Source organism: Borostomias antarcticus (assembly GCF_949987555.1).
Source record: "Borostomias antarcticus genome assembly, chromosome: 30".
Taxonomy (NCBI): domain Eukaryota; kingdom Metazoa; phylum Chordata; class Actinopteri; order Stomiiformes; family Stomiidae; genus Borostomias; species Borostomias antarcticus.
This window is the reverse complement of record NC_140263.1, coordinates 5,245,964-5,262,124: the sequence shown is the minus strand read 5'-3', so window position 1 is coordinate 5,262,124 and position 16,161 is coordinate 5,245,964. Positions and strand designations below refer to the sequence as shown.

The 16,161-nt window shown below is 45.8% G+C and overlaps 2 protein-coding genes across 2 annotated transcripts in view; one reads left to right on the top strand and one right to left on the bottom strand.

Moving 5' to 3' along the window:
- LOC311327023 (gamma-secretase subunit Aph-1b) overlaps positions 1-6,123 on the bottom strand; it is a 6,515-nt gene extending 392 nt beyond the window's left edge. The window contains exons 1-7 of the mRNA XM_084460031.1: positions 5,653-6,123; positions 5,009-5,179; positions 4,495-4,568; positions 3,375-3,497; positions 2,941-3,068; positions 2,371-2,494; positions 1-2,050 (exon numbers count right to left, since the gene is read on the bottom strand). The exon at positions 1-2,050 is cut by the window's left edge and continues 392 nt beyond it. Of these exons, the coding sequence (XP_084316157.1) occupies positions 2,019-2,050; positions 2,371-2,494; positions 2,941-3,068; positions 3,375-3,497; positions 4,495-4,568; positions 5,009-5,179; positions 5,653-5,765 (765 nt within the window). The 5' untranslated portion in view covers positions 5,766-6,123 and the 3' untranslated portion in view covers positions 1-2,018. The remainder of the gene's footprint in view (positions 2,051-2,370; positions 2,495-2,940; positions 3,069-3,374; positions 3,498-4,494; positions 4,569-5,008; positions 5,180-5,652) is intronic.
- A 1,942-nt stretch (positions 6,124-8,065) lies between these two features.
- Positions 8,066-15,785, top strand: fbxw2 (F-box and WD repeat domain containing 2). Its single transcript, XM_084460012.1, has 9 exons — positions 8,066-8,323; positions 10,322-10,608; positions 11,061-11,283; positions 11,490-11,684; positions 12,226-12,293; positions 12,418-12,483; positions 12,605-12,691; positions 12,835-13,004; positions 13,896-15,785. The coding sequence occupies exons 2-9, from the start codon at positions 10,342-10,344 to the stop codon at positions 14,182-14,184; spliced, it is 1,365 nt and encodes a 454-aa protein (XP_084316138.1). The 5' UTR covers positions 8,066-8,323; positions 10,322-10,341; the 3' UTR covers positions 14,185-15,785.
- Positions 15,786-16,161: the final 376 nt, after the last annotated feature.

The following is a 16,161-nucleotide window of genomic DNA, read 5'->3' as shown; positions in this document are numbered from 1 at the left end:
CACTCAGGGACCCTGTAACTCAATACAACCACATCCTGTCTGATCTCTCCACTCAGGGACCCCATTAACACTCAATACAACCACTTCCTGTTTGGTCTCTCCACTCAGGGAGACTGCGTAGGTGGAATGATACTCATATTGGTAGTGATGCAACTTAACACTGCACGTAGCAACATAAGACAAATAAAAGCACTTATTGGAAATGTCTGGTAGCTCAATATGCCGTTGAAATCGATGCCTTGGGTACAATCTTAGTACAGAAACATGTTTTAGTTTTCCCAACTGCTTTGGGTGGATCCATGGTGCGAGTCTGGAACATGCTCAAGTTGATTTTACACTCAAATTTTGAAAACTGTCCACTGGCACACAAGTCCAAAAACTATAATACTTCTACTGAAATGAGATTGGATATGAAGTGAGTAAACCATAATACGAAGCAAAAATAACAAAAACACAAGTCAAATTTGATAGATAAAAATACTGAGGGCGAGTGAGAGAAGGATGATATGTCAGGATGAATAGCGCCGTGGCTAGTGATACAGTACCAGAAAACCCGGGTGATCCTACGCTAAGTGAAACACACACTTGTATTCCTTTCTCAACCCCCAGGCTGTTGGAAGCAGGTTATATAAGCAGCTGATGACAGGAGGAAGTGACACCGTGGCAAACGACTAACACGCTCCATCAAACGGGCATCCAACTGTCTAAACCAACACTGCATCGATTGTATCTGGATTCAACTCGCAACAAAGCAACCTCACATGTTGATAGATGGCCAAGAGTCAATAGAACAGTGTGATGAGATAATGGCGCCAAAAACATAGACAAAGAACATCCTGGTGATTGCACAGATACTTGAAACCTTTTCATTTTAGAAAACGATTTGTAGTATGACTGCTTCTGGCAGTCATGATCTATTAGTATCCATGATCTATTAGAATCCATTCAGTCAAAGTTCGGAGTAGGTGTCAACAACAACGCAGGGTGCTAGGCTACTTTTTCCACTGCAATTTGGTCAACCATTAAAGCTCAATGAGATTACTTTTTTATGGTTCAATATTCATCTTTACTTGCTATTAGTTTATGAATTGGCCTTAGCAAGACCCCAAAAATCATTTTCGTGACATGAGACTGCATGAGACCCTGCAAATTTATTATTTTAGAATTTCAGTGTACTGGCCAGTACACTGGCGGGAAATCTTGTGGTGGAAACGGAAGTGACATGTTTTGCGTGTCACAATATCAGGAAGCCATCAGCCATCCTTCCAGAAAGTAGCTACAATCTTCCAATCCACTCTGCGCCATGCGCGTTTATTATAATTATTCCCCCCATCATTACAGCGAGTGAGTGGGTGATTGTGGGAAGTGTGGTTCTTAAAACGCAGTGTCGATTTTATCACGACCAGAGGGGCTGCCAGAGTGCCGAGTTCTCATGTAGCTTTAAATCCCCACAAAGCATCTGTTTGCATCTGCATAAGACGTTAGATTTCAACACCCTTTTAACACCATGTACTATTATTAAGTGGCCGAACACTCTGCTTTTTAAGTTTCCTATTTTATGCTGCTATGCCCTTTTAAACTCTACCATGTTCTTTACATTGTTAGATACATTACTATCTCCTCACCAGACTGCCAAACTAACCTCCTTCCTCCTGTGAAATTAAAATAAAAAAATTTGACGCAAAGGCAAATTACAATTGTGGCAATAAAAAAACAAATCACTCAACACAAACAATACACATTGTTCCCTTGCATTCATGAAATATTCCATGTGTGTAAAAAAGTCCAGTCAGGCTATTTACAGTAAAAGGGATTTCCCTTGTAGATCTATAAACACCCCGTCAGTGGAGTGGCTGGTCGCTGGGCTCTGATTCAGCCCATCCGGATGAGCTAGAGATCTGCGATGAGCACGGGGCAGTCTCTGATTAGCTGCTCGAGTCGGTCCGCAGGACGGGAGCAGCGGAAAGCTCCGATGCCCTTTGACCTCTCCGTAAGGGTCAGGGTCAGAGGGGCGGGAGTTAGGAGGAGGAAGTCACCTCATTTTTCTTACCTGTGAAACAGAAGAAAACAGTCTTTGGTGTGGGTGGATTACTTTGAACTAACGAGGACATTTTCTTTGGTGTGGATGAATTACTTTGAACTAACGAGGACATTTTATTTATATAATTCCTCTAAAAGCTTTTAGGATCTTTTAAAAGTGTTCAGTAAGAACATAGGAGGAACTCATGGAAAGTGCAACCAAGTATATAACTCTATTATTATTTTGTAGTGCAATCCAGTGTGTGTGTGAGGTCTTACAGGTCCAGAGCTGGGAGAGGTTGTGTGTGTGTGTGTGTGTGTGTGTGTGTGTGTGTGTGTGTGGGGTCTTACAGGTCCAGAGCTGGGAGAGGTTGTGCAGGGAGCCTCCAGCGGAGGAGAAGGCCCACACAGCCATGAGCAGCAGGATGACCAACACTGGAGGGAGACTGCCCACGTAGAGAGGGTTGAGGAGAGACTGAGGGGGAGAGAGAGAGACACAGGGTCAGAGACTGAGGGGGGGAGAGAGAGAGAGAGAGAGAGAGAGAGAGAGAGAGAGAGAAAGAGAAAGAGAAAAAGAGAGAGAGAGAGAGAGGGAGAGAGAGAGAGAGAGAGAGAGAGAGAGAGAGAGAGAGAGAGAGAGAGAGAAAGAGAGAGAGAGAGAGAGAGAGAGAGAGAAAGAGAAAGAGAAAAAGAGAGAGAGAGAGAGAGAGACCATGACGTGTCTTTGCCAATACAGCTCAGCCACAACAGCATGGTGTGCATATGTAACAACCAACTTGAGCTAGGGCATCAAAAGGGTGTCTACAAGAAGTTCATTTACTGTGAGAGAATAATAGAAAATAAAAATACTCTTAGCTTTTTTTGTGTGTGTGTGTGCATGTGTGTGTGTGCACGTGTTGGGTGTGTGTGTGTGTGTCTTACCAGTCCAGACACCACCAGGTGTAGAGAGAGCACCACGCCGATGACCCACCATCTCTTCTTCTCGCAGCCGTCAAAGAAGACGACGCCCCAGAACGTGTGGAGCAGGGTCAGTGCAAGGGTCATCAGGGCTGCAGGGGGGTCGAAGGTCACAGAGAGGTCACCATCAACCCCCCTGACATGTCACACTGCTCAGTCAAAAGGGCTGCTACGAATTTGACTAGACACCCAGATATGAATCTTCCTGCAACTTCATATAATAATAATAAGTTTATTTGATAAATTTAAACCGTAATAATCTCAGAAAACAGCTACAATGGAAGCCTGTTCAGACTGAATAATGAAGTGAAACTAAAAGAGAATTCAGTCTGAGCGCGTGTCAGGCTAGCATCGCCCAAAAGCTCGTAGAGAATCGAAAGTCGGATGCAAACGCCCACCTGAGGTGATGAAGTAGTACTGCGAGTCTCCAAAGATGCCCACGGTGCCGGGTCCCAGGGAGTCGGACAGGGTGTTGATCATGGAGAAGGCGCCGCTCATGACGCCAAAGCCCAGCCCGGCCACTGTAGAGACCACACCCACACAGTCAACAAAGTGCACGGGCTCAGCGGCCTAAACGTGAAGGGTTATAGCACTGCGGTAGGGCGATTTAAGAAGGGAGAACTCTGCGTCTTTATTGTAAGAAACGGTGACAGGAAACGAATGATATATCCGGGTGAAGTCTTGGATCTGAATGGTAACTGAATCAAAACTGCAGAAGGACATAAATTAATCTAAGATGAGGTTGGCCATCAAAACATCTAATCAAAAGCCATTGTAACATCTCAGGAACTACAGATGGAAACTAGCATTTTGGCTGATATAAAAATATGACTTTACTTAAAGACTCCCTAACCACTAAAAAATTAAAGTCGCACTGAAACGGACGTTTGAGATCATCTAACTTCCGTAGTTTGACGTATTTCCGACGCAAACACGCTATGAGGGCGGGACATGCGTTTAGAGGAATTTGATTGGAACATTGACAAGTGGGCGGGTTTTAAGAACTTTAAACAGATTCGATAGAAGGATAGCGTTGATTGACGGGTGGATGTCGTGAGATTATTGGCTTTAAATCTAAGGTACCTGTTGTCGTCATTGCACGTGACCTACCGTTTGCCAGGAAGTAAGAAATTATATACTTTGATACAAGATTACAACAAAAGTAGAATTTTGTAATTTTTTTGGGTATACATCGTTGAATAGGTGAACACTATGACCAATTATGTGGACCAAAATGGGACAGAATGCTTTTTTCATTTCAGTGCAACTTTAACTACAGGCCTACATCCAACAAGGAGACAGAGCAGAGTAGGAAATATATTCTGATATTTAATTTTGAATGGCACTTAACTTTAGGCCCACGTATTGAATCATCATGAACATTATAAAAAAGCGATGTAGTTGTAGAGCCGCCCTGAATTGCGAATGGAACAGCCCTGTTGTATCTATGATGCATCTTTTATAAATGTAGGACTATAAGACAGAGGTATTTTAAGAGGAGCAAAGACGCTGGTATACCATAGGCCATCTGCCGGACTGAGATGGGTGGGCTGTCCTCCTCACTGATGGCCGCCAGACCCTCATTGGCCTTCCTGATGACAAGACATTGGAAACATTAGGCTAAACATCATGCTATCACATATTTGTAGATATAAGCTACCTGGCTGTATTTGTTTGAGTGTTAGGGTAGTACTCCGCTCTGCGTTGTGCGTTCTTTCAGTTCAACCCGTGTTAAGGGCTCGCCCAGGGCGGGATTCGAACCCACGTGTTTACCGGCTCTTCTGCTCGCAAGGCCGCAGTGGCGTGAATAGGGACATCCCTCTTGGAGCAACTGTCAGCGCTCCTTTGAAGAGTGAGTTTACCAGCTACTCGTTACCACTACCTCGGACTCACTCCACGAGGGTTTATCACTCACAATTCACTCGGTTGCAAAAGCAACAAAGTAGCCAAAAGGTTGGTTCTTTTGAGAGAGAGAGAGAGAGAGAGAGAGAGAGAGGAACAGAGGGGTGAGAACACAGAAGCGGTCGCTGACCTGAGCAGGCGGTAGTAGCCGAAACGGAACACCTCCTGGAGCACCACGGAGAACATGACTCCGAAGATGAGCAGGCCTTTCTGAAGGGTCTGGTCCTGTCCGCCCGTGGCCTTCATGGCTATGAACCACACCAGGGAGGACAGCAGGAGGGACAGGAGCCAAAAGAACGCCCTGGAAGCACAGTCAGACACGGACAATATTCTTAATATAGATATTCCTCATGTTCAACACTCAACCCACTGTTCGGATGAGTGGGGTGACACAGCTGAGTGTCTCTGCCTCCTCGAAGCTTGGGTGAATTTGAGGAAATACAGAGGGCATCAAATAAAAAGTGACAGAAAATATGAAAATAGGTATGAAATGCGCTATACAAATAAAGCTTTGATTGATTGATTGATTGATTGATTGATTGAGAAGATGAGAAGCCAGTCAGGGATACAGTTTTTGGGCGCCGCATTTAACATTGAGGTATAATGCTGGATGATAGATAGATAGATAGATAGATAGATAGGTAGATAGGTAGATAGATAGATAGATACAGTAGATAGATAGATATAGATAGATAGATAGATAGACAGACAGACAGACAGACAGACAGACAGACAGACAGACAGACAGACAGACAGACAGACAGACAGACTTACCCAGCTATCAAGATGATGACCCGCAGCGGATCCTTGGCGATGGTGAAGATGAACAGGGCGAACGCGGGTCCGAAAGCGATGAACGCGCACCCGAAAAACACCGCGGCCGTCATTTCACAACCCAGTTGGGTGGTTAGCTAGTGCTAGCTAGGCTAGCTTGAGCTAGTTGACGTTGGCTTGGAATAATAAGAGAGTTAGTCAAAGTTAGGCTGTTATTGTTATAATAATTGCTGGATATTTGACTGATAGAAGCACTTTTTGTAGCAAGTGTTCCTCCCCTGCTACGTAGGCTAAGCTAATTAGCACTTGCTAGCTACAATTGAGCAAGCTAGCACTCTATGCTAGCTTAACAAATACATCATTCATTACCCGTTTCTGTTTGCATGAATCATGCAGCTATCACATTTATTTTATCTTAAGTCGTTTGACGATAATTTAGTCCAACCTGACTCTTCACCAGACACTTCTGGCTTTTTGTTTGGTTAATTGGAAAAGAAGCACTTCCGGGTTTATCGTCTTCTATGCGTCTATTAGACGTATTACGGTACTCAATGAAATAGGTTGGGAAAGTAATCTCATCGCCCCCTAGTGGCACAGCAGCTCTTGAGCAGAGTAGAGGCAGAATGTGCCAGGGTTGGCCTCAGGTTGAATGCAAAGAAGACTGAGGGGATCACTTACAACCCCCCCCCCCTGGACCACCCACCTCTCAAGACAGCAGGGGGGCAATGGTCTAGCAGAGGTTAGTGACTTCAAATACCTGGGTTCCTGGGTCAACTCATCAGAACAGGACCTTAAGTCCCCTGTCCCCACTGTCACCAGCAGACCTCCCGAAGTCCGATAGATACCCCTGTGTCTGCTGCGGATGATGTAGCATGTCCGTAGAATATTCCCTCTCCTATGATGCTTTTAGCCTCTCTCACTCTGAAATGTAATTTAATGTAATGTATTGCTTTATAAATGTTCTTAGCCGGTAGACAAACATACTCCAGGAGCTTGCTCGATCGCCTTGTTGAGAGGGGTCAGGGAAGAATTTTTACAGCTCACTTATCTGGCCCCCGGGTGATTACTGTTTTTTTTGCTTCCCTCTGGAATATGTAGAGAGTGGGTCGTATGCCCACCTCCCTTGTTCTCTGTAAAGCGCATTGTGTTGCCTCTGGGTATGAAATGCGCTATACAAATAAAGCTTTGATTTGATTGAAATACCTGGGTTCCTGGGTCAACTCATCAGAACAGGACCTTAAGGTGAGAAAAGCGCTGGCATGGAGGGCCCTGAATGGCATGAATAGTGTGTGGAACTCCAATCTCCCTCGAACACATCAAACTGAGCTTCTTGCGACCGTGGAGTCTGTCCTCCTATCAATCAATCAATCAAAGCTTTATTTGTATAGCGCATTTCATACCCAGAGGCAACACAATGCGCTTTACAGAGAACAAGGGAGGTGGGCATACGACCCACCCCTACATATTCCAGAGGGAAGCAAAAAAACAGTAATCACCCGGGGGCCAGATAAGTGAGCTGTAAAAATTCTTCCCTGACCCCTCTCAACAAGGCGATAGGGCTGTGAAACTTGGACCCTGAAGTCCCCCCTCCAGAAGTCTCTGGATGGGTGCTACACCAGAATGCTGTGTGTGGTGCTAAATGTCAACCAGAACGAGCGTGTTACCAACAAGCATCTGTATGAGGGGCTACCAAAGCTGAGTGAGAAAGTGGCATCCAGGAGGATGAAACTTGTTGGCCACTGCCCCAGACATCATGAACTCCCAGCCAGCAAGCTGGTGCTCTGGGAGCCGACACACGGGCCCCGATTAAGAGGACGTCCGGTGTGACTGTGAATGAATACTGGACTCTGTAAAGCGCTCTGGGTATCATGAAGGGCGCTATATAAATCCAACATGATTGATTGATATGTGTCCGGCCAGGCAGTCCAGCTGTAAACGTGACATGTTAAGCTATGTTTATCAGTATACTGCACTGTAACTTTTATCCCTGTATTCAATTTCTCCTGCTTTTTGTTTAAATGTCTATAATGACCTGCTTTTTGTTTTAATGCTTTTAAATTTGTCCTGCCTTTTGTTTTTAAATGTCTATAATGACCTGCTTTTTGTTTTAATGCTTTTAAATTAGTCCTGTCTTTTGTTTTAAATGTCTATAATGTCTTGCTTTTTTGTTTTAATGCTTTTAATGTCTCATGTAAAGCACCTTGAATTGCCCTGTGGCTGAAATGTGCTATATAAATAAACTTGCCTTGCCTGTTGGAGCCTCTTGACTGATGGAGGGTGTTGTTTGACCTCCCTCCTGTGGGGGGCAGTGTGGGCCACACGCCTCCCAGTCCAAGCCGGAGATACATGGACAAAGCTAGTTGTGATTAGTTTATGCAGGCAGGTATCAAGCTAGCTAGCTAGTAACCTTACATTAACTAACACACACATGCTAGCCAGCCGTGTGAATGCGTTTAAACGAGCTAGATAGACTCTATCCAGGCTAAGTTTTGATTTGGCATTGGGCCTATATCCAGGCTAAGCACTTAAGTTTTGATTTGGCATTGGGCTACTAGCTAACGTTAGCTAAGGAGGTTAGCTAGCTAGCTAGGTCTTACTTTCCGCACTAGCTAGCTAGCTTACGGGCTAGCTAGCATACTACCTGCCATCGGTACGGGGTCTACGGGAGATGGTAAGCTGGAGGAAGCTAACTAGCTAGCTATGCTAACGGGTTAGCTAACTGTTAGTTACTGACATTAGAGTATCCTTGAATTAGCAGCTAGCTAATTAGCCTAGTTAGCCTGGTGCTATTCATCTGAATGTCAATAGCTGACGAACAGGTTGCTAACAATTAACTTGTTAGCTAGTGTGCATAGTTAGTGTGCATAGCTAGTGTGCATAGCTAGCTAGTTAGGGCTGTTAGCTAGTGTGCATAGCTAGTTAGGGCTATTAGCTAGTGTGCATAGTTAGCTAGTTAGGGCTGTTAGCTAGTGTGCATAGCTAGCTAGTTAGGGCTGTTAGCTAGTGTGCATAGCTAGCTAGTTAGGGCTATTAGCTAGTGTGCATAGCTAGTTAGGGCTGTTAGCTAGTGTGCATAGCTAGTGTGCATAGCTAGCTAGTTAGGGCTATTAGCTAGTGTGCATAGTTAGCTAGTTAGGGCTGTTAGCTAGTGTGCATAGCTAGCTAGTTAGGGCTGTTAGCTAGTTAGGGCTATTAGCTAGTGTGCATAGCTAGTTAGGGCTATTAGCTAGTGTGCATAGCTAGTTAGGGCTGTTAGCTAGTGTGCATAGCTAGTTAGGGCTGTTAGCTAGTGTGCATAGCTAGTTAGGGCTGTTAGCTAGTGTGCATAGCTAGTTAGGGCTGTTAGCTAGTGTGCATATCTAGCTAGTTAGGGCTATTAGCTAGTGTGCATAGCTAGTTAGGGCTATTAGCTAGTGTGCATAGCTAGTTAGGGCTGTTAGCTAGTGTGCATAGCTAGTTAGGGCTGTTAGCTAGTGTGCATAGCTAGTTAGGGCTGTTAGCTAGTGTGCATAGCTAGTTAGTTAGGGCTGTTAGCTAGTGTGCATAGCTAGCTAGTTAGGGCTATTAGCTAGTGTGCATAGCTAGCTAGTTAGGGCTATTAGCTAGTGTGCATAGCAAGCTAGTTAGGGCTATTAGCTAGTGTGCATAGCTAGCTAGTTAGGGCTGTTAGCTAGTGTGCATAGCTAGCTAGTTAGGGCTGTTAGCTAGTGTGCATAGCTAGCTAGTTAGGGCTATTAGCTAGTGTGCATAGCTAGTTAGGGCTATTAGCTAGTGTGCATAGCTAGCTAGTTAGGGCTATTAGCTAGTGTGCATAGCTAGTTAGGGCTATTAGCTAGTGTGCATAGCTAGTTAGGGCTATTAGCTAGTGTGCATAGCTAGTTAGGGTTATTAGCTAGTGTGCATAGCTAGCTAGTCAGGGATATTAGCTAGTGTGCATAGCTAGCTAGTTAGGGCTGTTAGCTAGTGTGCTTAGCTAGCTAGTTAGGGCTATTAGCTAGTGTGCATAGCTAGCTAATTTAACATTTCAACTTGGGCCGCAGTCTTTGCTAAATAAGTTGTAGTTGCCTAGCAATTCAGTTAATGCTAGCTAAACCAGTTAGCCCCTAGCTAAACCAGTTAGAGGCTAGCTAAACCAGTTAGAGGCTAGCTAAACCAGTTAGAGGCTAGCTAAACCAGTTAGACCCTAGCTAAACCAGTTAGACCCTAGCTAAACCAGTTAGACCCTAGCTAAACCAGTTAGCTGCTAGCTAGCTAGTTAGTGCCAGACAGCAAAGCAGCTAACATAGCTTCAGTCATCTGTTCTTATGATTCACAACTCATTAACTTAGCACCAACTTAGTCTGGTTAAGGACTAGATATGTGTCTGAATGATACCAGAAGATCTACCTTGCTATAATGTTACTTGTAGCTAATAGCCACAATAATAAAGCAAAAATAATACTTGTGTGTAGCTGGCTGCCTAACCAGTTCAGGCTAGTTGCCAACCAAATAAAACAATGTATTTGCCATTTGCGACAAAGAAGCAGTGCTTCCTGGTTCAAGTACAGAACATCTTTGCCTCCAGCTGTTGCAGAAGTAGCTGGTTACTGTAGTTATAGTATCAGTGATACCAGGTAAGAACAAAGGAAGACCCTATTATAATCACCGTTGTCTTTCCCTGGTCCCACAGGTCGACGCCCTCATGTGCCCATGGAGAAGGCGGCCTTCGAGGGGTGGCTGGAGTCCGTCTCCGCCTCTTTCCTCACGCTGAACGACCAGCAGCGGAACCAGTCCCTGGACCAGCTCATCTCCCTGAGCGGCGCCGTCCAGCTCCGTCACCTGTCCAATGGTCTGGAGGCACTGCTGAAGCGCGATTTCCTGCGCCTGCTGCCCCTGGAGCTCACCTTCTACCTGCTGCGATGGCTGGACCCCCAGACCCTGCTCACCTGCTGCCTGGTGTGCAAGCAGTGGAATAAGGTGAGGGGCCTCGCCTGCCGATGCCATCGTTGTCTGCTTGGGTGGTGGTGGCGGCAGTGGTAGACATTAAACACAGCATGGGTGCAAAGGCAGCTGGCTCTACACTAGTTTGACTCAATGGATGTGGGCTTTGTCTAGGGATGTCCCGCTAATGTTTTTTGTGGCCGATACCGATCACTGATCATCTATGAGCCATATCTGCCGATGCCGATCTTTTTTTTTATCATCATCGTTTGGAATCGATGATTAGTTGATTGACGGGACGCAGTGAGCACAATGACCAGTGGCTGGGGGAAGACACAAGAACAGATACACACACACACACAGTAACAGATACATAGTTAAAGTTCACGTGGATGCTATTTTAGTAGTATCATTGTATATAAGTTTGTTTATTGTACCAGTGTACTGTGTAGCCCTCATACATCATCTCCCCTGGCCCCGCCCTGCAGGTGATCAGCGCCTGTACCGAGGTGTGGCAGGGCGTGTGCCGGGATCTCGGCTGGCGGATCGACGAGTCCATCCAGGACGCCCCCCACTGGAAGGGCGTCTACCTCAAGGCCAAGCTGCGCACGATGCAGCTGAGGGAGCAGGAGGCCTTCGAGACGTCCTCGCTCATCGGGCACAGCGCCCGCGTCTACGCGCTTTACTACAAAGACGGCCTCCTCTGCACAGGTCCGTCCCCGGAGTTAGCCGCCGCCGGCGTCTAAAGATGCACCAGAGAGCTGTTTATAGTTCAGGGTTCATATAGGTTATATCCAGGGGGTTCTGATAAAAGTTTATGAATTGCTTGTAATTGTCACCTTCAGTTTTAGTTGTAGCTCTGGATACGTACTAAGTGTATAAACAAACTTTCCGGTTGAATATATATTTTGTTTCAGGCTCTGATGACCTTTCTGCCAAATTATGGGATGTCCGCACGGGCCAGTGCATCTACGGGATCCAGACCCACACTTGTGCCACGGTTAAGTTTGACGAGCAGAAACTCGTGACGGGGTCCTTCGACAACACCATTGCATGCTGGGAGTGGAGCACGGGGGCCAAGACCCAGCAGTTCCGTGGACACACGGGGGCAGGTGGGCGTACAGCTGCTTTATATCTTATTATCCACCAGGGGAAACTTCATCTGGGAGTCTGTTCAATCAAACTGTCTCTATAATAACAGCCCGGTTGCAGACACATGGATGATCCCTTATTTTGTTGGTTCTGTCTTACAATAGTCTAGCTTTTCACTAGCCATGTTTCCATCCACACGTTTTATGCGAATTGTTATATCGAATTAAAAATGCCTTATGGAAACGGCAAAATTCGATTGAAAATCGACAAAAGGTTTGTACTGTCGATCTCATCGGATTTTCTCTCGTTCGATAAAAGGCTTTTGTGATAAATGCTTTATCCGATTCAAAGCTCTAGATGGAAACGCACGTTCGCCGGCTTTATTCGCATTCATATTTTTAGCGATCCTCACACAATTCGGTTGACGAGTGGATGGAAACATGGCTTCTGTCACACAGAATCACTGGGACCGTTATTCCTAGACAAATCAGGCCTGAGTCAAATACAATCTTGATTGAGTTCAGGCCTCCCAGTATAATTAAAGGGTGTGAATCCCGGCAGTGTTCAGCGTGGACTACAACGACGACCTGGACACGCTGGTGAGCGGCTCGGCGGACTTCACCGTCAAGGTTGTACGCCCCCCCCCCCCTCCCCCCCCCCCCCTCTCTCGTCTCTCTGGAAAGAATGAACGTCGTTGCCACCTGTGTATGAAATGCGCCGTATAAATAAAGTTTGATGCGATTTGATTTGAAGGTGTGGGCGCTCTCGGCCGGCGCCTGTCTCAACACCCTGACGGGGCACACCGAGTGGGTCACCAAGGTAACGGTGATGCATCAGTACTTTGCTGTGTTATGGGCTGGACCACTGTGTGTGTGTGTGTGTGTGTGTGTGGCTAATAAACTTTCAATTCTATTCTTTCTATTTCTTGTCTCATGTGCAGGTGATGCTACAGAAGTGTGAAGTAGAATCTATGATGCACAGTCCTGGCGATTACATACTTTTAAGTGCCGATAAGTATGAAATTAAGGTAAAATCACGTGACCCCCCATGTGTATTGGGACCTACAGCACTCAGTCCTGTGCTTTTCCCCCTAATTTTTCGGTGTAATATTCACGATGTCCACCAGGTGTCGCTCTCAGCAGTGTACCGCTGTTGCGTCCCGTACTGTAGGTTTGGCCGTTAGGCAGAGAGATCAACTGCAAGTGCTTGAAGACCCTGTCCGTGTCGGAGGACCGCAGCGTGTGTCTCCAGCCACGCCTGCAGTTCGACGGACGCTCCATCGTGTGCAGCTCCGACCTCGGCGTGTACCAGTGGGACTTCGCCAGCTTTGAGGTTCTCAGGTAAGAACAGGCGCTCAGGTAGAACGTGTAAACAAGCTCTCAGGTAGAACGTTTAAACAGGCTCTCAGGTAGAACGTTTAAACAGGCTCTCAGGTAGAACGTTTAAACAAGCTCTCAGGTAGAACGTTTAAACAAGCCCTCAGGTAGAACGTTTAAACAGGCTCTCAGGTAGAACGTTTAAACAGGCTCTCAGGTAGAACGTTTAACTAAGCCCTCAGGTAGAACGTTTAAACAAGCCCTCGGGTAGAACGTTTAAACAAGCTCTCGGGTAGAACGTTTAAACAAGCCCTCGGGTAGAACGTTTAAACAAGCTCTCGGGTAGAACGTTTAAACAAGCTCTCAGGTAGAACGTTTAAACAAGCTCTCGGGTAGAACGTTTAAACAAGCTCTCAGGTAGAACGTTTAAACAAGCCCTCAGGTAGAACGTTTAAACAAGCTCTCAGGTAGAACGTTTAAACAAGCCCTCAGGTAGAACGTTTAAACAAGCTCTCAGGTGGAACGTTTAAACAGGCTCTCGGGTAGAACGTTTAAACACTCAGGTAGAACGTTTAAACAAGCTCTCAGGTAGAACGTTTGAACAAGCTCTCAGGTAGAACGTTTAAACAAGCTCTCAGGTAGAACGTTTAAACAAGTTCTCAGGTGGAACGTTAAAATCGTGAGGAGATTTCAGAGAATAACGAGTAGTATGCCACTGAGTATTTCTAAATTAAGAGTCCGCATTTAGATTTTCAAGTCTGCGTTCATGTTGATATTCATCTAAACACTCCGTCACATGTTGTCAGCAAAACAGGAGTCCTCACGCAACACCAGAACCTTCTGTGGCATCGCTGTATCGTCATAACGTGAGCGCTGCCAGATGAATGCCAACTCCTTTTCTCCTCCTCCCTCCAGGGTCATCAAAACGCACGACCCCGCCAGCCTGTCGCTGCTCAGCTTCGGGGACGTGTTCGCCCTCCTCTTCGACAACAGCTTCCTGTACGTCATGGACCTCAGGACAGAAGTGATCACGGGCCGCTGGCCCCTGCCCGCGTACAGGAAGTCCAAACGAGGGTCCAGCTTCCTGGCAGGAGTGACTTCCTGGCTCAACGGACTGGACGGTGTAAACGACTGCGGCCTCGTGTTCGCCACGAGCATGCCCGACCATAGCATCCACCTGGTCTTGTGGAAGGAGAACGGATAGCGGCCGACGGCCGTCAAACCTACGTCGCTAGGTTGATTAAAAAAAACACATCGTCTCGGGCGCTCCTAATCCACTGACCCGTAAGCCAAGTTTAGAATAATGCATGGACCAAAGTTCTTTTTCTTCTTTTTCTACCTTTTCGTTCTCCACGCTCTCATACACACACACACACACACACAAATCAAAAGCATCATGCGATTTGCTTTGGGAAAGAGAGTGGAGAGGTGATGGACGAGAGACGGCGCCAACCACCGCAGGGCCCCCCTGGAGCGCCGCCACGGACGGACGCGCAGGACAGGACGACGGGAAGCTCCTTGTACAGAAGCACTTCCGTTTTCGAGTTCCTGTCGATCCTCGAACCCGTGAAGGAGTTACGACGTTCAAAGAGTCGCCGGATGAAGACGAGAACTTGTTGTCGACGGCAATTACAGACTGTGAAATGATATGTACGATTCGATAAATTCCCCCCTGTTCTAATATATATTGGAAATGTTTTAACTCTGGACAGGGTTCTCAAAGCAGCTACGCGGGAGAGAGTTGCCTTAAAGCAAACTGCTACTTTATACGGTAGAGCATCTCCGAGTCGTAGAGCATCTTCGGGCCGGGGGCGTTTTGGCACGATGTGCCCCCCCGACGTCTTCACCGATCGTGGCGATTCAATTTTGAAATGTTCAAAAGTGGTTTGGCGCGTTGGATTTTGTACTATGTGGAGCTTGGATCGGAGATTCAGAAGTCCATTGTTTTGGAAAAATGCTTTTCTTGAGAAATGAGTGATGTGCCTTTTTATTTGATTTGGATATTCATCTAGGATGCGACAGAGCGATCATTTCACCGTTTTCCAGGCACATTGCAATAAGAGGATGGCTGTATTTTATTTTTTAGTCTTTCATATGTACCATATAACAGTGTAAGATGCATTTCTTATCTTACCACTATCTATCCCATGCGACTCGAGGTTCTTGTGGATTGCTTTATCGAAGTATAGCCTAGATCAAGTTCAGTTGCAGGTTTATTTTTGTAAAGACTGAAGGTTTGCACAATAGATCTGGTCCTCTGCTCGATTCAAAGCTCCACTTCCTGTCTTACTACAGACGGAGGTTGAGCATGTAAGTACAATATGTACGATTGACTCGCAGAAGAACAGTCATTCTGAGCACATCCCAGCCATGCCATTTTGTAATTTCTCGATACGATGCATGTTCATAACGGTATATTTTCATATTTTGGTGTTCTCTAAATGCAGGTCATTCCAAGCACATAATCAGATGAGGTCAAGCGGTCAGGGACTCTGCGTTGAGGGGGTACCCACACTAATTATTTCCATAATCAGCTCAGTCTTCCCATGTTGTGGCTAGGTGGCGGTTTTTTAAAATGTGGATGTGAATCATTTTAAACCAAACCTCAAAAGGAAAAGGAAATCCCATACCTAAGTTCTTTAACGACGAGGGTTTCTTCCCACCGTTCTGTTGATGCCTTTTTGTACTCGAGGACAAGGTTGTCAGTTGAATATCGATGAGAGTTGGCGTGAGATAGCGTTTCATGTTTTTCTCTAAACTGCACATGCACCGCCTCATTAGACTATATATTGCACTGTAACAGCAGCTCATGTCACTCGCATCCATCTACAATCAGCTTACTTCAGATATGTTGGTTGTATATAATAATATTGCAGTCTTTCAAATAAATGAAAGTAGCTAACTGTAATGTGTCAGTAGTTTTACTCTATAGACCCAGACTAGAACGCACGACTGCATCTTCCTTCTTAAAGATATATACACAACTATGCAGACTAAACATGCTTACCAAATATCCTGTAATTAGGAATTGAGACGATTAAAAACACTAGAAAGTACATTTCCTGGAGAGAATGTGAGGTGGGCTAGCTGCTGCAGCTGTATGTAACAGCTACTGCTAGTATTACTACAGACCGGGAAAGTTAGGGCTAGACTCTACTTTAAGACTATAGAAAACCAGGAG